We start from the raw sequence: 23,737 nt of genomic DNA, 5'->3' as shown, positions 1-23,737 counted from the left end.
TTCGAGCCCGGCTCGTGAACTTGCATCTGTAAAAATCGTGAAATTTAAAAATAAAACCTGGACAGGAAAACAAGAAGTATTGCCAAGAAACTGGTTTGTTTACGATGAAGAATCGTGGGGGATCGTCAGGAGCTTGTGATTTGCATTTTGGCCACGAGTTCCACTCTGGCCCAGTCAGACCCCTGGACGGAGAACTGAACTTCTGAACCGAGGGGATGGGAGAGAGGAGGCGGCGTGAGGACTGGATGGAAAGAGCCTGGTACTGTACGGAGGGTAGCGGGGCACACACGCACACCCCCACACACACACGCGTGCGCATCAAAAGGGCCTTTATGAAGCTAGCACCGTTTGCAGTTTGCACGTTGGCCTTTTGCAGATCATTGAGGCATTGCGGGCAGACTCGGTTCTGAGCTGGGCTTTAAACACCAAACTACTCAATGGTGGGACGCACAGAGGTTGCTGGGAGCGAGCATGCATGCACGCACGCACGTGTGCACTGCTCATATGTTGTTCAGGTTCATTTATCATGTGGTAAAAAATAAATACAAATAAAAACACGACCAGTGTGAAGAATATCTGAACTCTCAAGAAACAATGAAATGCTTATTCACGGCTCCCTCACACCAACTCACCACAACAAGAACAGAGACAGCAATGCCGATAGCACTCACACAACACGTCAACCTGCACCAACCACTGGCCGGACACGATGGACTTTCTGGTTATACTCTAAGGCATAGTGTAGTTAGTAGAGGAAAAAAAGCTTAAAGCCCTTTATTTGACATGGCAAGAAAAAAATTAAAAATACCTACCTGTTGCGACCTGCCCTGGTCTTCATCAGCGTCAGGGTAAATAGTTATTTTCATGTTGAGCATACATGTAGGTTTGAGCAAGTGTTAAGAATCATTTGCATGGTGAAAGAACATGTCTGTACGTGCCAGAATTATAAATCCCCTAAAAACATGCAGCGGATATCAACTTGATCAAGCCGCTAAATTCTCAACGAGAGCAAATGGATTTTCAAGTTGGGTCTGAATTAACCCCCACATTAACCAGAGCAAATTCTGTTCCACTCTATGGTTTCCACCAAATGGCTCAAATTATTTCTCCGCCACAACGCGCCATGACGGCTTATGTTTAACAAAAGTGGCGTCTCTTCTAGCCTAAGTGCCCACTCTCGTCAGATGAATCCACTCCCTCCTATCCCAGAAAGACACGGGGCCCCCATAAAGACACGGGGCCCCCACAGGCCACTCCAAAGACACAGGGCCCCCACAGGCCACTCCAATCCCGTTATTTCCTGCAGACTAGACTCAGAGGGAGGGAAAGATATGTAGATGGGGGTTAGGCAGGAAGGACTGCCTCCCGACAGCACCCAAACACAGAGGACAGCTCGGAGGGCGGAAGGGAAGGAAGGAGAAGGGAGAGGTGAGGCATGGAGATTACTCTCCATGCACTTTCACCCATAAATCAAACATTCCTGCACTGTCCTCTCTCTGTCTCGCTCGCTCGCTCGCCCACACACGCACGCATGCACGTGCACACACACACACCCCCTCACTCTCTCTTCCCTTTCCAAGTCGTTCCCCTGGTGAGCGGTGAACACAGTGTTGCGGTTCTATGTGTTGAAAACACCGATATACGCGTATTAAAATATAATAATACAATAATCACTTTTGGCAAACACTTTATTCTACAGCGGTGTAACTCCTGCATATTAAATCAGTGTACTAATCCATGGAAAACTATTTCATGTACACTATAATCACTTCACGCAACTCTGTTTTGGTAGGAAGTGCATAACAATTGCGTGCTTAGGATGCTGTGCTATAGGTTGACGTGACACACAGACTAATAATAATCCTGGGATATGGCCGCTGTAAATAAAGTGTTACCAAACCATCCTCGCTAATAAAATGCTTAAATGCAAGAAAACAGCCATCCTCTGTGGAAATGAAACAGCAACTTCCCGTGCGAGTGTACAGACGGCCAGCCAGCTCTTAAAAACAGACAAGGATTCAGTTACCTATTGTACAGTGACCAGCTGCACTGGTGGGGGGGGGGATTCATCAGAAGATATTGCAACACCACACGGGGAGTCTAACCAAAACCGTGCTCTGGCTGGCCGATCCAATGTCTTTAGCGAATAAAGAGGGGCCAATAAACCATGAGATTGACGGACATATATATATATATCAAACATTTTTGTGGGATGACGGCCGTGTGAGGGGTGAAAACTCCTGAAATCCCTGCCCTTGATAAAAGGCAGATGTCTTGATGGAAAGCCATGGCGACTGATCTCTTTTCCAGAGGTTTTTGTCGCGAGCGGGAACGTCGCTCCGGAGCTGGTCCCATTTCCAGTCACGGTCCAGCGGCTTCATACTGGAGCCGCGCGCTGGTCAGCTAGGAGTTTCGAGTTTCAACGTTTCATTCAGAGAATGGAAAATGGCCTTTCAAATACAAGGGAGTGGATCATTGGGGCTCGTGGCGGTGATCAAAACCTGGTCACTTGCATCATGTCAAGACTGGTTAATTTGCTCAACTTGAGCAAAGGAATCTGAGCCCTTGACTAACCAGTGGAGAATTAGCAGTAGCACACAATGAAACCCTCTGTTAGATTAAACACACACATACACAATTACACACCTTTACAGACCTCTTCCATCAAAGTCATGTCAAAGTCAGGGGTTTCTCACTTCAGAGCACATACGCAAACAAAGTATGTGGCCGGATCACTCTAATGGCTATAGACGCTGAGACGCAATCCTTTCTCTGACTCTGATATGATCATTCCTCTGAAATAAAGTAATCAATAACCAAAACCCCACTCCCTTCCTGGCTTTGATGTGTAATAATTATCCAACCTGTGTATTTATAGAACAGGAAAAATGCTACGTGTGAGATTTTCGCACATCTGGACGTTATTGGGCTTAAAACGAAAAAGAAAAATTCCTGCATTACAAAAACGTACGTGGCGTGCCAGGCTGGGTTTTTATAAGATTTTCAGAGGACCACGGACGAGAAGGGAAAAAAATGAGTACAAAGTACTCAAACACGTTCTTTGATCTGTCAGGACAGGGGGAAAAAACGAAACCCGATCTCTCTCTCCATCCGTCCGTCGGAGCACTCTGCCTCTCCCTGCACGGAGTGCACGCGGAGGAAGAATGAGGTCAGGCGGTGAAGGAGGCCCGTAGAAGCACCCACAACGCTGCTCCCACCTTCCACAGAGGCCCGGGACCCTCTGTGGCCATCGCCATGACTGTATTTGAACAGCTGCATGAGGTGAAAATGTTTCAAAGCATGCACACACACACACACGCACAGGCGCACATGAAAAAAACAACAACCAAAAAACAGGCAGCCACCACAAAGTGCAGAGGCAAGCCCGACAGACTTGTGTGGGTATACACACACGTGTACAGTACATGCACATATGAACACCCTCCCCCCCCGTAAACACACACGAACAAACACGGTTCATTCATTTACTGAGCATATCCTGCTCAGCCGCCGCAGACACGGCAGCCTTGGTTTCCAGGCCGCTATCTGATGTGCAGCCAAAGCCTGCTTTATGACGGATTGTGTGCTAAAAACTCCTTCGCCATCAAAACCAGGGCTGTGGAATTTAAACTTCAGTGTGTGTGTGTGTGTGCACGCCGCACACGCATGTGTGGAGGGAAAGCTGTGGGGGAGTGCATGGGTCTGCAGAAAGGCTGCTCTGATTGTTGAACCTCCACAGGTGGTGAACACACCGTGGCGTAGGACGCTCCTGTAAAACACTGGCTCTCAACATGGGGTCCTTGGACCCGCTAGGGGCGGGGTCCCCAAATAAATTACTGATAGTTAGGAAAAAAGATGTAATTAACACACTGTGGGGTCCCAGAGAAAAGAACCTATCATCCATGGGAACATCAGACTGGGGGTCGTTGAAATGAAAAAGTTTGAGAATCAGCACCGAGGGAAGGTCTGTTTTTGTCTTCGCGGGTGCAGTGTTGGGAAAGTTCACTTTTTTATGAACTAGTTCAGTTAACAGTTAATTTTTTAAAAATTAACTAGTTCAGTTCATAATTCAAACATTTTGAACTGAAGTTCATGGTTCCAAAAAATATTTTTTTGTTCGTTTTTCCTTGTCTTTATTATGTGCCAACTTGTGAAAGCTGCATGCTTTTATTGTGAAGGCTCTCAGTTCTCAGTTCAGTTCTCACAGCCTGCATATCTCCGCATGCTGAAAATAGCTGATCTACAAGCTCACAACGTGTTGCGGACGCAACACGTTGTGAGCTTGTAGATCAGCTATTTTCAGGCATAAAATCAGGCATCACTGCACTCTGTGGAGGGAGATGTAGTTTGTTGGCCGAACGAGGCGATCATGTATGGACAAATACCTCCTCGACGCAAAAATAACAAGATATTGGAAGCTATTTTTCGTGGCACATTATGTTTAATCAAACAACAAGTTTCCTCAGTGTTTGGGTCGGGATTCGATACATGTTCTGTGTCTGCTGTCTGCGTGCATGACAGGATCATGCAGTTAGAAGCGTGCTGCGCACTCCTGTCCAGCAAAATTGTATGGCTGAGAAAGATTAGTTAATTTGTGTCGGATAAGGGCTTATTGGTGGGTTTTCCGCTAGATATTAAGGACTGTTTAGGGTGTGATTTAGCAGGGGTTTCGCCTGGAAGACCAGAGATTAAAATAGGGTGCATTTTGCATCCCAAAACGCAGTTTATAGTTAAGGGATGCAATAAATCAACGACCTCTGCATCCACGGGATGCACTACTGTACTACTGTACTGTTTTTTATTCTAGTTTATTTTGCTAGCTTTAGTTATACTAATCATTTCTTCTTCTGTTTTCTACATGAATATAACCACATTATAACCATATAAAATGAAATGGGATTTTGAAAAAAAAATCGCAAAATATGACTCCTAATGTTGAAGTGGGACTCATAAAATGTCCCTGGGATTCATCTAAAAGACCATCCCTGCATCCCGGGACTCATTACATTGAAAACCTATTTACATCACTGAAGACTCTATGGAAACACTCACTTTTGAACGAAGTTGAACGTTATTAAGTGACGTTCACACACGCCAGAAATGAACTCGTTCACAATGACGTTCATCAAGAAGAAATACAGTACGTTCAGTTCACCTTCACCCAAAATATGAACGTGTTCATGAACGATCGTTCATTGAACGCATTCAGGCCAGGACAACACTGCCCGTGTGTGTGTGTGTGTGTGTGTGTGTGTGTGTGTGTGTGTGTGTGTGTGTGTGTGTGTGTGTGTGTGTGTGCGCGCGCGTGTGTACTTGTGCCTTACCTGACATTCTGACTTTCTACACCACCACGAGAACCGTTGGGGGTACCTGGACTGCAGGTACAAAAAAAAGAAAAGAAAAAACATTTAGTAATTGTACACTACATTTGATTTCAGAACAGACAGTGTCATTGCAAATTGTCACTAATTAGTTCAGTTAAAGAGAAAAAAAAGAAGGAAACCAATCGACGGACTCACTTGAGGACTAGATGCAGGTTGGCGGAGAGACGCGGGTCCGTGAACTGTGTGGTTCGGTTGTTGTGATCCACAAAATAGACCCGGCCAGTGGCGGTATTTCTGATTTCCCAGCCAGGGGGCAGCGGACCAAGCTCCTCACAATTCACATTGCTGAGATCTCTGAAAGACCACGCACACGCACACACACAGTTCAAATATAGTATAGTCAAGTGGCACTCAAAACAAAAAAGAGAGAGAACTTTTCTCTTTCTCTCCGTCTGTCTTTATAATAAAAATCACACCCGTGTGAACTGAGTGGTGTAAGGTCTTACGTAATGTCTGACGTAATGAAATCACACCCGGGTGAACTGGGTAACCGTAGCAACCATGCTCATTTTTTCTGCACAGACAGACTAACAAAGCCAGTTGTAGGAGTGGTTTACACCACTCAAAAACTATTGAGAGCAGTGACTCAGGGTCGAGAGAGGAGACTCAGGCGGAGAGTGAGGATTTTCTGACATGTCTGAGAAATCACTTTTATGCTATTTTTCCCCTTCTTTCCTCCCACCAGAGTTATTTACTGCTGCCATGCAGCCCTTTTTTCCGGCAGTGGTTCACAGAGCAGAGAAGGTTCAGAACACTGCAGTGGAGTAGTTCTGCTATGCTGGCGCTCACTTATCGGCTTCTGCCGCTTCAGAGCCAAAGCTAGAGCAGAGGAGCCTCCCGAGTATTCTGAACTTTGGCGGCTCAGTCTCATCTGGAGACGTCTGCCCAGTGAGGTGTGGCCTGACCAATGTGGCTAGTATTCACGGCAATAAAAATACCATCCATCACGCTGCATATTGACACGGAGCGAGGGTGAACTGGCCCAGGTATTACGATATTGCTCATGTTTTATTGATCTAGTTTGCAGCACACTGCACTGTGTGCATGTGTGAAAGTGAACGTGCATGTACATTATTGTCCTTCTGGGAGTTTGGTAGTCAATAGCGCTCGAATGCCTGAGTGAGCAGGGCCCTCGAGTCTCCAGTATGACAGAGTGGAACGCCTGTTCTTTTGTACTTGCATCCTGTGGTGAGACCAGAGTCTAGAGGTCTCTCTAGCAAGAGAGAAAACTCATAGCGTTCCACAAGCCTGTAATCAGTGTCTGCTTTCCTGGGGGATACTAGAGCACTGACGGGTTACCTTTTACATTTCAAAGTCCCCAGTTTGATATGCATTAGGGCCATTTGATGAAATATTTTATCTCTGGGACCCCAATCTACACTGCAAAATCCTCAGTGTTAATTCAACACAGAGAATGCACAAATGAAACCAAATGGACCTGTACGGGTCCATTTGTAACCAGAGATGTGAGGGGGATGTGCACATGCATGGCACCAGACTGTATATTCTGTAGTTCATGGTCATCTTGTCATAAAACTAACTTTTCTGGGGAAATTCCAGGTGAAAAAGGGGGGAAAAAAAGAAAACAAGAATCCCCACAAACAAAAACAAACAGCTAAACTAAAAATAATGAAAAGTGAATGTGAATATGGGGAAATGCATGCAGCGTTGTGGGTCAAAGACAAACACAGGGCAGACATACCTAGGTACTCTGGGGTCGTGCCATGTGCTGACGCCCGTCTGGGTGTGGAGAAAGTACACCTGTCCTTGCTGCGTGGTCCTCTGCTCTGTAGGGGGGAGACAAAAGGATATTAAAACCTAAGGAAGGATTCAGGCACACGGCAGAGCGATTTTGGGGGGCGTAAATCTCCTCCGCGCACCCCCACGTGGAGCGCACAAGACGTTGTGTCGACAATGTTGGAAAATGAAATGAGGTTTGATTTATACAGTACGTGTGTGTGTGTGTGTGTGTCTGTCGGTCCAGAGCCTGTGTGTCATCTGCGTGCGTTAAGATAGAGAGAGATAGAGATCAGACCGCGATAGAGATAAAAGCAGACCGTTCTGTCAGCAGAGGTCCCAGACTCAGATGGATTGGTGGAGTTGGAGGAAAGAGGGATGAAGGTGGATGGGAAGACTGAGAAGGCGATATGGGGGGGAGCTCGTTCATCATAGGGGTTGACAGGGATATTTCCACAGAGCAGACTCCCAGGGAGTTCTCTCTTCTCTCTGGCATCCATGTGGACATTAGTGCCCGGTTTTAGCACACGTGTACATAATGGAGTCCAACCGATGACCAGATTATCAGGTCTAATGCCGTTCCTGATTGTGAGGACACCAGACCGCCGATTACCAATGTTTTGACCAATCTTTTGTCAAAAAGTTAAACGATTTTCAAATCAATCTGAATAATGAAGATTTATTTATTAATGTATAGATTGAGAAAATGTAACTCATAAAGAAAGATTTTTTTTTTCATAGATAAAACATTAACACAAATTGAACTTTAATCCCTATCCAAAAACCTCAGTCTAAAAAAAGAAAAGGGCAATAAGAAATAGAACGTTTTTCTCTTGGGAGCACAGATCTCCACCAAGCCTGTGGTGGGGTGCTGCCATCAGGACCTGTGGAAGCCGAGTTTGTACGAGAGACTGCGTGCTTGTGGTGCCAACTATGGGCAGAGTGAAAGGGGTTTCGGAGGTACGCTCTATAGAGGCCCATCAGCATGCAATTCCAATTTGGGCATGTCCCTGGCTGGCTGTGTCTGTCTCTGTCCGTCCGAGTGTGGACAGCTGAAACACCTCAGCAATACCACTGGATGGCAATGTTGCGCAGCGTGTCACACACAAACACACGCACGCACGCCGCACGGGGCATGCTAGGGAGGAGGGCTTGTACAGTACAGTACGAGAAGTACAGTATAGTACAGTACTGTTGCACCACTCAGTTCACACAGGTGTGATTTCTTTTAAAGAAATGGGCCATTCCCACACATTTGTGAAGGAAAATGGTATGGATGGAGAATCAAAATCCTGTTTGATGGCCACAGCATTATCACATGATTCCATGAGACCATTAAGCCTCCAGAGATAATGTTTCTGTCTACCTAAATATTGATGCAATGGACACTTTGATGCAATTCATTTGTGAATTGTTGATGGGAGTATCGATTTGTATTAGGAAGAAAGGAAAACAAGAATAAAGAAAAGTGTACATATAGTGTAATACAAAAGGGATTTGTTACACTAATCAGCATGCATATGACATTTTCAGGCAGACACTATAGAATAAGCTAGTAACATTTTAGTAAATACATTCTATGAATGTATTGGTGTCTGGGACACTCTTAAGCTCTGTTCCGAGGAGGTGTGGGAGAACCAAAACCATGTTCTCCTAACATATGTTACAACACCAGCAATGACATCATGGTAATTTCCACATGTCGTGGCAAAACCAAAGGAGGATAAATGCTCTTACACTAAACCTTTGCTTAAATTGCTTTCACACATGCACTCAAATATGGACGATTTCCAGACTTTAAACGGTTGGGCTGTATGTATGAACGCACATGTCCGACTCACTAGGACCTGACATGCAACTGACTTAATGCTTCCAGCTCCATTGAGTTAAGTCGAGGTAATGTCCGATTGAACTCAAACAGCTCAATGTGTGAATACACGATTCATCCGGTGAATTTACTTAGAGCAATCGGTCATGTTCTGTGGAAGGAAATGTATTTAAAAAAAGTATTTGATCCTCGTATCTCAGGAGTGGCTGACGCATGTGTCTACCCAGACGCCGCACCTTAGTATTTTTAGTTATACATTATGTGAAACAGACATTTTCCTGTTGCGTGCTACATGTGTGAAAGGCTAACACTGGACAATGTCCCGGTCTGATTCCCCAGACATGTTCCAGAATTCATGAGTGAAAAGGGCTTGAGGTTATTGCTGGTAGTCTGCATCTTGACTGATGAGCAAAACTAAAACCATAATTGCACACTGACCTTTTATATTAAATAAAAGGTCCTACAAATTTGACGGACAGAATAACAGAATCGGGACATAACCACATATCTATACAGAACGTAATCAGTATAGATCACTACTCATTTTGTAGCGTGCGATGCCTTTTGTTTCATGTAGCTTACACCAGAGGGTGACTACATAATGTTTTCATAAATGTTTCTCTCACAGATCTGAACTGCAATCAAGCAAACATGCTCTGGCACTGGTTGGCAGGTCTAGGTGTGCACATAGACCTGGGGACAGGTCTATGTGACAGGGGGGTGGGGGAGGTACCATGTGGGCAATACACAGTATGTATAGAGCGTCGCAGTCCCGCCTCCTACCCTGGACCAGGAAATGAAACCCAATGCATTTTTCCCAATGCATTTCTTAAAGTATTTATTTAAAGACGGTTACGCCGCGGACAAAGCCAACTCGAGTCGTGACAACTCATGACAACACAAACAATATTTTGGACCAAACAAATAATTACAAAGAAGAAAAACAACAAAAAAAGGGTTGTAACCTGCCGTTTTTTTCTTCTTTCTAATTATTTGTTTGGTCCAAAATATTGTTTGTGTTGTCATGAGTTGTCACGACTCGAGTTGGCTTTGTCCACGGCGTAACCGTCTTTAAATAAATACTTTAAGAAATGTCTATGAGGAAAATGCATTGGGTTTCATTTCCTGGTCCATGGTAGGAGGCGGGACTGCGACGCTCTATTGGATAACCAATTAGACAGATGAACAGATAAATAATATTACAATATACATGTTGTGACCGAAAAAAGAAAGAAACAGAAACAAATATTGATAAAGAGACACAGAGTGAAGCAGAGAGAGAAAGGGGGGAAGAGACAGAGTGGAGCAGTCAGTGAGAGAGACACCACAAGGAGCCTCCTAATCAGACTGTGATAGTGTCCTCCAAACGAGGCTCCAAAAGCCGCAACAAGATTTCCACTGTGGCTTAACTCCCCTCAGGCTGTGTGACGGATATAGGCTTGTGTGTGTGTTTACATGAATATGGCCGACTGCTTGAGTGTGTGCAGTGCACTGTGCAGCGAGAGGGAGACACGTGGAGGGGAGGGGGTGGAGTGAATGGCTGCTGCCAGCGTTTAACTGCCGGATCAATTCAATTAAGTCAGTCTAAACAGGACACCGATTAGCTGAGTGATTCAGCCCGCTGTTGAGCTGGGATGCAGGGGTCCTAAGAGTCATGACACAGCAGCACAGATACACACACAGCGCTCTGATGTTGTGGGCTTAGCATTCTTCGCATTTAGCCGTCAGCGCGTTGTTGCCGGTGTTTCTGAAGTGGAGCGTGTCAGTTCAATTAAACGTAACCACTCGTACTTTTGTTAATTAAACATGTTGTCCCTTTCAATACTGCAATATTTCATATACTTATCATATGTGTCCGACAAACTGCAACTGCAACTCACCGTATCCCTCCGGCAGGTCGGGGGGCGTGTGCAGGTGCGTTCTGCTCATGTAGTTGCGGTGCCGTTGAGAGCGTACACGTCTCTCCTGGGCACGCTGGTCACTGGACGGCACCACGCTGATGGGCGGTGGCGTGGCACCATTCGTGCTGATGGGTGTGTTCTCGTCCACAATACAGCTCAGGGGACGGCCGGGGCTGGAGTACTCCGACGCTGGCCTAGAGAGAGACAGAGAGAAAGAGAGAGAGAGAGAGACAGAGAGAGCGAGAGAGCAAAGGAGGACAGGAAGGATATAATAGAACACATAGCACACACATTCATCCTTGAACATAATACACTGTGGACTGGCTTTGCTGGCTCATGTATCAATTATGCATGAATTTGACATTGGTACATCCATAGATATAAAATAGTACAAAGAGCTCAGTGCCCTAATTCTGTGTTGACAGAACCAATTTTGCTGGGCAGATTGTTCTAGACTAGAGATCATAGGATTGAATGATGCCTCGGTAAACTTAAATAACAGTAAAGCTATCTAATGGTATTGTTAACCCCAGTGTCCCTTCTGAAATGTCCTTTCTATTTCTATGGGTCCAACAATACACAAATAGCAATGCACTCTCCAATATAGAACAGCACACCTTGCTCTTTTTTACGTTAGCATTAATGCCAAGTACCAGCTCAGTGGCCTTGTGGTTAGACTGTCCACCCTGAAACTGGGAGGTCGGGTGTTCGATCCCCGGCCGGGTCATACCAAAGACTTTAAAAATGGGACCCAATGCCTCCCTGCTTGGCACTCAGCATCAAGGGTTGGATGGGGGGTAAGTTCCTGCGACATACTAGTGTCATGTCCAGGGACTTGTGCATCAAATCTGCCTCACGCTACAGAAACAGGAGATAGGCTCCTGCCCTATGGGCCTCATGGCTCGACTGGGCCTCATGACATCATGGCTTGGCAAGGCTTACTTACTTACTTTTATTAATGCCAATTGCCAACTTTATGTTAATTCCTGCCACCCAGAGACGAGAGACCAACAACAACACATTTGACTATGATTATATACAAGCTGTGTGATAGCATTAAGCTGTGTGATACTGATAGGTACATTAAAACCTAATTTTTTTTCCTTTTTTTTTAAAGATATTTTTTTTGCGGCTTACGCCTTTTATTGGTTTTTGAAGGGACAGACAGTAGGCTGACAGGAAACGGGAGAGAGATGGGGGAAGACATGCAGTAAAGGCCGTGTCGGGCTCGGGAGTCGAACCCGCGGCACACTGCGACTGGATTACCAGTCGGGTGCACCGCCTGGGCCCATTAAAAGCTCCTTGTTCAGACTATAGTAGGTACACAGACACACCAGTTCCAAAACAGCTACTTGTCTGCTGACCTCATGAACAACAGCTGGTGTATTTGCACTGACACACAGCTGTGTGATGTGCTGGAATGAGACTACCGGTAATAGGAAGACAGCTGTCGCCTCTCTTATCAGCCCTGTGACTCCAGTCCGGAGAGAAAAAGAAAACTCATGTTTTTTTTGGCATCTAATTTGGTGCAATGCCACTCCCACGCTGATTGGACAGAGCATTATGACATAACCTGGAAGTTCATGCAGGCTTCATGATAGTTTAGGTAACGATTATCCAACATGGTGCCAAAGTCAGGCGACAAGAACACGTCTCAGCTTCACAACACTGGCTGTAGTCTTCTCCCACTGCGTGGCACACTCACCTGGTAGGCCTCTCCCATTGTGTGGTGCGTGTGATGTGGTTCAAGTACTGGATTCGTCCGGATGCCGTCGTCCTCTCTTCCCACCTTGGCAGCAGAAAACAGGCACAAAAGCATGGGTGCACACAGAGAGAGAGCAGTGAGACATGGTTTTAACACAGCTGCAGAACAGAACCTCCGTTGGTGGAGTACGGCCTGATCACATTGCACATACCTGTATATTCCAGAATGTATTTACTCTGTGCTAGGAGGGCAGTGCACATTGTTGTGTGTGTGTGTGTGTGTGTGTGGGGGGGGGGTTATCCAACTCACCCGTCTGGCAGATCGTTGTCAAACAGCCGACTGCAATCCACCACTGGTCCGCCTGTGCCAATCCGATCCCTGGACTGCAGACTCACTAGATCCACACATGGTGTACAGATGCAGGTACGCACACGCACACGCACACGCACACACATACACACACATTACTAGACAGCACAACACTCACAGGGCACAGATCATATGGGGCAGGACAGTGCAGAGCAATAAAGCTTTATGAACGGTTAGGAACGGGGGCCTAGAAGCTGTCAGTGGGGTGCCTTGTGGGGGCTAATCTCCTCCTGAGGAGCATGTCTGGTATATCTGAATTCGACTCTTCCTGAAGTCATTGCATTTTACTTTACAACTGTGATACACTATGGCCATAATGTAAAACAATGCTACAATGCTGGCCAACTGTTGATGGGTTATGCGTGGTGTTATGTAGCCAGGGAACATTTGTAGAAACATTTTGTGTAGCAACTACAAAAACACTGGCTGTTTAGCAGCTGAAGCCCCATTTCAAAAACGGCAGAAAAAGCCAATCTTCAAGGTCCCAACGTGTTGCATTGGGATGCGTTCCGAGTGCTTGTAGACCTGCTATTTTTGGCAAAAATAGCAGGTCTACAAGCACTTTTTTTACAGGATTTTTTTAGTATTACATTTTTTTTTAAACAGGGATGTTAGTATTAATGTGGCTAGTTTAAAGCCCTTATTCTTCGTTGTACCATAGTGCTGCATGCCAAAATAAATGTAAGGCTTAAGCACAGTAGCATTTGGGATCATTCGTCAATGAGTGAGAACATAGTAATTAATCCAATTCAACAATCCCCCTGTACTCACCCACTATCTGGCCTCGCACTGTGTCACTGTCATTGGGGCTCAGCTTGTTCAAGTCCAGTCTCTGGTCTGTCGAAGGAAGAAAGGGGAGAGAGAGAGAGAGAGAGAGAGAGAGAGAGAGATGAAGATGAGAGGTGAGCGTCGAGAGCAACGAAGAAAAGGAAGGAAGTCGAGAGAGGGAGAGAGAGAACGAGAATGTCAAATCAATAGATGAAAGGGCAGAGAGAGATAGAGAGACACAGAGAAAGCTGGATCGATCAGTGTCTGAGAGAGACACATGTAAACCAGCACGTGCTGGGAAGGGTTTTTCTTTTTCTTCCCCTTATGGACAAGTCCCATCGCTCTGTATCATTTACATCAGCCAGTGGATTCCCCTCCCTCTCTCTCTCTCTCTAGACCACGACTGGACCTGTATATATATATGATGTACCAGAACAGATGTTCTGGTTCTGCGAGGAGACAGCCACAGGGCCGTAAAAGTTTAAAAAAGAAAAGAAAACGCACAGTAAAAGAAAGCTCGTTGAGCCATCGGTACAGAGGGAGCAGTGGTCAGAGGTCAAACATGTGACAAATGTCAGCACAAAGCCAGCACTATTCCACTCAGTCTGTCTGAGCACGGACGCGAACCCCTCTGCCAAAACTCTGGAAAGACTTTGTCTTCTCAACCGAGTCTGGGAATGAGAACGTTAAGAAAGAAAGAGAGAGAATTGTGGAGGAGGATTGGGACAGATGGGGGGGGGGGGGGGGGGGTGCAAAAAATACCAAGTTGCCTGCAGACATGAGAAATGCCACTATCTGTTCTGTGCTCTGTTGTCTGGGTGTCGTGCAGATCCAGATCCGCTCAGGATGTCAGTCTAGACTAAACAGGCAGCGGGGGAAAAAAAGACACGACACTCGAAACACAAGCGACGAGCCAGTAGAGCCTGGCCCGGGGTCAGTAGAGCCTGGCCCGGGGTCAGTAGAGCCTGGCCCGGGGTCAGTAGAGCCTGGCCCGGGGTCAGTAGAGCCTGGCCCGGGGTCAGTAGAGCCTGGCCCGGGGTCAGTAGAGCCTGGCCCGGGGTCAGTAGAGCCTGGCCCGGGGTCAGTAGAGCCTGGCCCGGGGTCAGTAGCCTGGCCCGGGGTCAGTAGCCTGGCCCGGGGTCAGTAGCCTGGCCCGGGGTCAGTAGCCTGGCCCGGGGTCAGGAGCCTGGCCCGGGGTCAGTAGCCAGGCCCGGGGTCAGGAGCCTGGCCCGGGGTCAGTAGCCTGGCCCGGGGTCAGTAGCCTGGCCCGGGGTCAGGAGCCTGGCCCGGGGTCAGTAGCCTGGCCCGGGGTCAGTAGCCTGGCCCGGGGTCAGTAGCCTGGCCCGGGGTCAGTAGCCTGGCCCGGGGTCAGTAGCCTGGCCCGGGGTCAGGAGCCTGGCCCGGGGTCAGTAGCCTGGCCCGGGGTCAGTAGCCTGGCCCGGGGTCAGTAGCCTGGCCCGGGGTCAGTAGCCTGGCCCGGGGTCAGGAGCCTGGCCCGGGGTCAGTAGCCTGGCCCGGGGTCAGTAGCCTGGCCCGGGGTCAGTAGCCTGGCCCGGGGTCAGTAGCCTGGCCCGGGGTCAGTAGCCTGGCCCGGGGTCAGTAGCCTGGCCCGGGGTCAGTAGCCTGGCCCGGGGTCAGTAGAGCCTGGCCCGGGGTCAGTAGAGCCTGGCCCGGGGTCAGTAGAGCCTGGCCCGGGGTCAGTAGCCCGCGGAGAAAACGCAAAACACACACAGATGGACAGAAAACATAAGCTTATAAGAGCATACCTGCACATACAGTACGTATATCTACGTATAACATGCAGTGGCTGTGAATGGCAGACAGAAACAGCTCACAAAGATGCAAACGAATGACAAAACCATAGAGAGAGCGAGACCACAATACAAGACTGATCTGTGCTTACACTCAAATAGCCATACAATTATGCATGTCTGGGTGAAATGGCCGGTTGTCTAGATCGACAGACGGAGATAGGCATGCAGAGCTTAGTCACTGCAGAGTGTTGTGTGTGTGTGTGTGTGTGCTGCCAGTCTATGCAGAAGGACAGGGGGGGGTAAGGAAATGCAGCAGCAAACCGCTCACAGCTGTGGAGTGCGGTTCAGGTTTCCTGTGCCACTCCAGGAAAACAACAGTGTCAGCGGCTTCTAGGAAAGTGGGATTCTCTTCCTTTTGGCTCGACTGTGAGGCCGCAGGTACAAGTCACTACTACAGGCTACTCTCTCTGATAAGATATGTTATACTTTAGCTAACAACTAATTTTTATCACATTAGCGTCTTTTAATGGCAATCGCTGATTGTTTTGTCCTGTTCGTGTGTGTGTGTGTGTGTGTGTGTATGTGTGTGTGTGTGTGTGTGTGTGTGTGTGTGTGTGTGTGTGTGTGTGTGTGTGTGTGAATCCCCTCGCACCCTGGTCTGCACTCCGTCAAGCCTAGTGAGGGAGACACCCTCTGTCACTTAGCCCTGACAGCGAAGCTGCGTTATTAGCATCTGGCTTGTCTCACTGGGCCAAGTAGGACTTTCCTCACACTAAAAGCCTAGCAGCTGGAAGAAGAAGGGGATTGAAGATAAAAGCTTAAAGATTATTGTTGATAACTACTGTATATGGCCTCCATTCTGCATTTGTACTGCAGCCAATTCTTTCCATGAAAGCTACCGTACAGAAAAAAATGCATAGCGGTAATTCAAATCTTTCACCCAAGTAACACACAGAACGTTCTCTGACATTCTCGACATGAAAAACTGAAAAACTAGAAATACAGCATCGCTGTTGTATGCCTGCCAACAGTTGCAGTTCCACGTCTGCATCCATGTCTGTCAAGACTCATAGTTAAATGTCGTGAAGACTTTGATGGAATTTAATGAATATGTTTTGTGAGGTCACAGTGCCTTTGACATTTGACCACCTAATTCTAATCAGTTCATCCTTGAGTCCAAGTGAACGTTTGTGCCAAATGCCAATGCAATTTCCTCAAGGCGATTCTGAGCTATCAACTTAACAAGTATGTAAACATAATGCTTCTGGCCACCAGCTGTCCGCCAGCAGAGCCTGGGATAAAAAAAGGTAAAGCTTAAATGTCTTCCAAATAAGTCAACCTGGGGCTGGAGGCTGGAGCAGTGTAACAGTGTCAGTGTAACAGTGTCAGTGTAACAGAGGTTTTATCGAGCCTATGGGATGCAAAATTCACATTAAGACAAACTGCATACACTGGAAAATACTTGGTGTTAAATTAAAACCAGAGTGTACAGAAATGGACCTGGTTCCATTTGTACACTCTTTGGACTTAAATGAACACGGAGGATTTTACTGTGCGCACACACACACTACCAGAAAGACAGATAGGTCAATCATGTGGCTCCTTACAGCCTGTGTCTTTGAGGCGGTTGATGGCGTTGGACAGGAGGCGGACACAGCCCAGGAAGCCTGCCCCTTGCTTTTTGTGGATCTTCTTGTGGTTCCACACGCTGATGGTGATGGAGTCGGATTTACCGATATACCTGAGGGGCGAGAGAGAGAGCAACAGAGGATGGAGAGTGGACACTATCAATACAGTGTTATTATTGACATCGTCTCTGGTGACAACAATGAAGATGAGAATGAGACGAGTGACAAACCGCTTTTAAAAAAAAATCTGCATTATGCATTATTCCTAGGATGGCATAACAAGAAGATTATCGACTATGAAATGTGAAAAAAAACCCAAAGACCTTGAAAAGCCTGAGCAGGCCAGTCCTCATTTTGGGACAGAAAGTCAAGAAACATGTACCAATTACACACAGTATGTTTGTGGCTTTGTTGTTCTGTGGCTTTGGTAACGTAACATTCCCATCTGAAATCTTCATTAGTGTAATTGCAGCATTGGATAAACTGTGGGAACGTTTTGTCACTCAATGTTAACAGACAGAAATGCAATGGGCACAATGTGACCGCACTTAGCACAGTAGGGGAATTACTGGCGCCACTTGTAGCGTAGACGAGGAGACTGACCAATGGGCTCGATCAATAACCTTAGTTTGGATGAAAATGGGAACATCTCTTTTTGCTGTGTGTGTGGAGAGAGCTTAATTAAGTTACTCTCGTAATGAGAGTTAACTGCAACAATAAGATTATATTGTGTGTGTGCAAACATTGTCACTGGATGAAGGATTTGGTGGGGAGACGTCTAGATGAGACTGACAGACAGGAGACGAACGTTAACGACCAAGCCATTACATTATAACTGGCCTGACTCGGTCTGTCTCCTACAGTAAATTGTCTTCCCCCTCCTCTCTCATGCTCATTTCTCTCCCTTTCCTTTCTTCCATGAAGAAGCGCGTCGTGGTCGGGTGGGTACCCCTCCTTCGGTGTAAAACTAATCACCCATAGAGCACGCGGACCACATCCCAGCTGTAATTATCACGCTGTAATCGACAGTGTGTGAAACAATGGGGTGTGAGTAAGGCGTCTGGACATTTTGAGCCAATGCCAAATGCCTGTCTGGGAGGTGGTGGTGGGGGGGCTATGAGCTGGACAGACGTGAGGAGAAACGTTGCAATCAAACCCAGGTGATCTGGAATGCTCTCTCTGTGCATTAATGTAATTCATTAGTCTGCCCGAGATCTCTCTAATGACACTCAAAGGCAATAATCACACACATGGCGAGCAGCGGGGAATGTGTGCGGAAAAAATAAAGGGCGGGGGTGGCGGGGGGGGGCTTGGGGTGCAAGGCAGCAGATTACAATCACTTGCCTGGGCTTTTGAAATGAAGCCTATTGTATTTGTAGATCATATTTGTGTTAAGAGACACCATTGCTGCCATCAATCACATATTTCCTTTCAGGGCCACAGTGTGCAGCACGTGGTCAAAATAACAACAACAAAAAAAAACACACTCTGATGGCTGCTAATGGTTTTGTTTCAGTGAAGGGTGTCCCTATGTTGATATGTCAGTAGAGTACACACGGATGAGCATCTAGCATTTTGATATGTCAGTAGAGTACACACAGATGAGCATCTATCATTTTCTTCAAAATATTTCTAAGATTTCCAAAAGAATAACATTTTGTAAAGAATGACCCATCTACAAGCTCGCATTTCCCATTGAGCTGCATTCTGAGCTTAAAGCTTTTTTTGTTGCAATTTGACGTACGATTAAGTATATAGGACTTAAACGGTTAAAGCCGAGCCCTGCAGTGCTTGCCTCGCATATTTGGAGCAGGCAGCGTCAGGAGGAAAGGGCCAGGCAGGTTGCCAGCTAGACTTTGTCTGCTATCCTTGGCATGTCTGCCACTTCCTGCAACAATGCTGACAGGTCAGAGTTCACAAGCTAGTCTGCTGGCTTGAACAGACCGCTGACATCAAGTGGCTGGACCGCACTCTGATGTTTCGATGGTGCACTTGCAAACACAAACACACACAGACAGACAGACAGACAAATACTGGCTCTCCCCACCCTCACATGACATGAGCACACACAACAACTGGAAACAAGGAGTCACTGCCAGCATGCCTTTTAAATGCAGTTAGTTGGCTGTATTGTTAACACCAGGTGTTGCAGTCAATATTTTAATAAGTGTGCACCAGCCAGCCAGCTAGAGCTGCTCTCAGTCAATTAAGACTTCTCTCCTCTCCAACACACCACCTGAGAGTCCTTCCTCTGGCCAGAGAGTGCATGCGCACGCACGCACGCACGCACGCACGCACGCACAAACTGTGATGTTTAACTCATCACTGGCACAGAAAACACTCCTGCAGTTTCCACATAAACTCCAGTCCGCTCAGCTCACTGGCTCTCGGGAGAGATTGGAGAGGAGAGCTCCACACGGCCACAGGTCCATGTTCTCCTATCCATCAATCTGAGGTCACTCCACACTGTGCCTCGGAGGGGCAGTGGATGTATGGAAGTGTGTGTGTGTGTTTCTCTCCTGTCAAACGTGACATGAACAGCTAATTAAACAGCCATGCAGGGAGAGGGGGGTCCCGTAACCTGAGCAACCAAACAAACGGAGACATGTGCTTCCTCTTTCTGTTGGCTGGGCGTGACGGCTGGATAAACACCGAGCAAATACTGGAAACTTTCACTCTCGCTTTTCAACTGGTGCACACTCACTTTCACTCCTATTTTCCAGGTCACTTTCACAGGACAAGCAGTCTGTGGGAAGGGCAACAAGACATTCACGTGTTTCTGTCTGTGGGGGAAAATACTATCATGCTAACCTCACTTTTTTTAGCCTATTGCTATGTCTATAGAATGATGTAATTATTGGGTCACTAAGTAAGTGAGCGGACGGCCGGTGTAAACAAGGGTTCCTTTTGGCCACGGCTGCAAACATTTTTCTGTGTGCTCTCTTAGCTAAGTCAAATAAAGTAAAGCACATCATAAAGAGCTCAAAATAGTCAAGGCGGTTGTACTGATAGATGAGTGGATGCAGGCTGCCGGCAACGCTGAGCTCAAGTCTTTGGTTAGGCGGAAGGTATTCTTGTAAAAAAAAGAAAAAAGGAGGACAAATGTGCTCATTCCGCCTTCAGAGCAGATGTTGGAGAGTGAGGCGGCGAGGGAGGTACAGGTCAGGATGTTGTGGCAGGTGTGTGTGTGTGTGTGTGTGTGTGTGTGTGTGCTTACAGGTCGTAGTGTTGGTTCCACTTGGGGTCGAGTGTGTTCCTCACAGTATCTGTAGAGTGGCATTGTCCTGAGCCGTCCACCACCACCTTAGCGAAGGGATCGGGGAGACCTGCAGGGAAAGAAATCACAAAACATAAACAACACATCACCACACCACGCGAGAGGGGGGAGAACTCCAATTCAGACAATGAGGCACGTCAATCTCTCATTGCTGAGACGGCCAAACAAAAAAAGACTTCTCTGGCTCTCAATGAGATGCGGGGCTTTGTAAAAGACATGAACGCTGATGAATGGCTATACGTGTGACAGGCAATGAATGAATGGCAACATGTGATAGCAGTGTGAACCTGAGCTGCTGCGTAACAGGTGGAGACGAGCTGCACTGTCTCTAATGCCTGGGTGCCTTTAAACACATAATGTTCTTTTCAGTACCATGGCCAAACAGGAGGACCAGCTAGGGCTTCCCCGGTACTTAGGTGTCAGTTTCCAGCCTCTAAAAGCAACGTTTACATTTCAAAATTAATTCAGCATCTTGTTGCCAGTGGCCACACCGGATTATTGTTTTAACCACTTAAACCCTTTGTACCCGGTCCCCCGGGGCTGTATACTACTGTAGGTCTGCTAGTATTTCACTTCACACACCAAATCTCCCTTGACAAAAGTAGCTGATGTACAAGCTCACAATGCTTCACAATGTGACCCGTTGTGGGCTTGTAGATCTGCCATTGTATGCCAAATGTTCGACGCAGAATAGGGATGCTAGGGTTCCAGTGGTTAAATAACCAAAGAGTGCTTTCGTTACAAGTACATTGAGTTCGGCATGGCCCCAAGCAGGCCCCCACTCGGCCCTACGATGGAAATGCTACCTGCTGACAGGCAGGACCTGCTGGGCGACATTCACCTGGTTGCAACAAGTGCTGCAGGTCTGGTGGACACTTGGCATAAACAGAAAACCATGCATGCGCTCACACACAGAGACGCTACGTTTTGTGTGCGCACAAAACAAAAGCCACAACTCAGGCGGCTGCTTCGATATATCTTCTGCACCCACTCCCTGCCCGAGTATTTGCTCAGCTCCTGGACGCTGGAATGGGAGGAATGGGCACCACAGAAACCACCTGAGTGAGTGGGGGGACCTTTACACACTCACCATGACAGCCACTCAATTCAATTCAATTCAACTCCAACACACACACACACACACACACACACACACACACACACACACACACACACACACACACACACACACACACACACACACACACACACACACACACACACACACACACACACACACACACACACACACACACACACACACACACCACACACACCACACACACACACACACAAACCCCCGCTGTGGGCATCTAACCCCTTACCCCACCTGAGTCTCCCAGGTTAAACACAAACTGGCTGGCTCAGGCTAAACGAAAAGTCTTCTAATTGGCCACACATTGAAGACATATGGACTGTGTGCCAGGCCATGCTGCTGTGTCCCGCTAGCATGCTGTGTTAAACCGTTACTGTTGTGGAGTCTCGCTCGGGGACCACCAGCCAGGTAAGCACCACCGCGCCCGAGAGAGGCAGACAGAGGGAGGCAGAGAGCGAAGACCGCATCTGGGAGCGGTTATTGAGGATCGTTACGTCCCATATCATGTCCTCCAACAGCCGGCTCTGGCTCAGACGAGCGACCCGCCCCGAGGCTACAAATGTCCCCATCGCTCTCTCACTCCGACTCTGGCCTCTCATCAAGGCGTTTGGGCTATTGCTAGCGGTAAGACAGACTCTCGCACATTTCCTCCTTATTCCCGAAGACTAAGCAGCGCATGTAATTAACCCGTCTCTCTCTCACTCACACACACAGGCGATGCACGGGGCATCACATAAAAAGGACACGCTTAAAGGAAGCGCGACGAGTGAAGCACCATAAAGGAGCGCAACATAGACGCCGACAGGCGCGTCTATCAGGAAGGAGGAAAAGGACTCACTGTTAGCCCCCGCCGGGGCGATAGCGGACGGAGTCCCATATAGTCCCATATAGTTTTGTGTTATTATTTCCCTGCATTACCTCCCGGTGCGGACCCCTGTATTAAACAAATAAATATCCAGGGCGGTTGAGCCCACCGAATAACTGTCTCCTGTGTCTTGGTCTGGGTCAGATGCTACACTATATACAGTATAGTATATATCAATATTAAATGTGCAGAGAATTCTTTGTGATATTCAACTATATTGATATTCAAGTCACATTGATAACAGGGTAAGATCTGTAGTGTTCATGACTCCCCAATGTAGCACATATATATATATTATATATAGAGTATATATATACACTGTAGAGTGTATTATTAATTCTATAGATCAAATTGGACTCTTACAGGTTCAATTGGTTCCAAAGAACAAGCCAATAGTGATAGTTACTTGGTGACTTCGACTGATGAAAGCAACATTCTCATCCAGCGAGTTCCCAGGACACATCCAATGGTAACACGAGTCTGTTCGCTACTGTGGCTTAATAAGGAGATTCCAGTGTGTTGGTGAAGGCTAGAGGCAGCTGGCAGCACGAGGGGGGTGGGGTGGTATTTTAGATTTTTTTTTGTACTTTTATTTTGGTACTGTAAGTATATTTTTGATGCCAATAATTGAGCAGTTGAGAAGAAGAACCATGTCCATAATTTATACTGACCCATCTGTCCTGACTCCTGACCCCTTATCCATAACTTCCTAAAGGGCGAGGTCGCGCTGAAACAACAGACCTTCTTAATACGGCACAGTTAAGAAGCAGGAGTTAGGCCTGGGCCGTGGCTCAGCGGTCCGGGCACCTTGGCTGGTAATCCAGTCTGGCAGTCTGGGGTTCGACTCCCGATCCCGACGGCCTTTACTGCATGTCATCCCCCCATCTCTCTCCCCATTTCCTGTCAGCCTACTGTCTGTCCCTCCATAAAAAATATAAAATAAAGGCGAAAGCCACAAAAAAAGAAACATTTAAGAAGCAGGAGTTAAACTATTAATCTGGTGTCAGTGACTGTGAGGTCAGATGTAGAGTTGCTGGCCGGCTCCATATATGCAGATCTAGGTGATGATCCAGTCTTCTCCGTGACACACGCCATACATGGAGCGTGTCTTGAGTGTACAGGGTTTGATGGGGTCAGATCAACATATGGATCGGACCTCATCTGACATAATTAATTCTGTACTGGCCATATATGGAGCGTGTCTTGAGTGTACAACAGGGTTTCATGAGGTCAGATCAACATATGGAATTAATTCTGCATTGGCCATATATGGAGCTTGTAATGAGGCGTGACCGACGCGAGATGCAGGTTTTCATAGTATTATGTACTTAAGACTGTTATTTGTCTCAACTGCTCAATTGTGTCCTTGTACTCGAGGGAAAGCTTGAATACAGGCCTATTAACGGAGCATATATTTATATAGTG

General features: G+C 47.0%; 1 protein-coding gene across 1 annotated transcript in view; it reads right to left on the bottom strand.

The window, feature by feature from the left end:
• The window catches only part of LOC306937294 (E3 ubiquitin-protein ligase SMURF2), a 65,335-nt gene that overhangs the window by 16,458 nt on the left and 25,140 nt on the right, over positions 1–23,737 (bottom strand). Inside the window, exons 3-11 of the mRNA XM_079520964.1 lie at positions 20,292–20,400; positions 17,054–17,187; positions 13,696–13,761; positions 12,865–12,949; positions 12,556–12,639; positions 10,830–11,044; positions 7,087–7,171; positions 5,520–5,678; positions 5,325–5,375 (exon numbers count right to left, since the gene is read on the bottom strand). Of these exons, the coding sequence (XP_079377090.1) occupies positions 5,325–5,375; positions 5,520–5,678; positions 7,087–7,171; positions 10,830–11,044; positions 12,556–12,639; positions 12,865–12,949; positions 13,696–13,761; positions 17,054–17,187; positions 20,292–20,400 (988 nt within the window). The remainder of the gene's footprint in view (positions 1–5,324; positions 5,376–5,519; positions 5,679–7,086; positions 7,172–10,829; positions 11,045–12,555; positions 12,640–12,864; positions 12,950–13,695; positions 13,762–17,053; positions 17,188–20,291; positions 20,401–23,737) is intronic.

Source organism: Electrona antarctica (genome assembly GCF_951216825.1).
Source record: "Electrona antarctica genome assembly, chromosome: 14".
Classification (NCBI taxonomy): Eukaryota; Metazoa; Chordata; class Actinopteri; order Myctophiformes; family Myctophidae; genus Electrona; species Electrona antarctica.
This window is presented reverse-complemented; position numbering and strand designations above follow the sequence as displayed.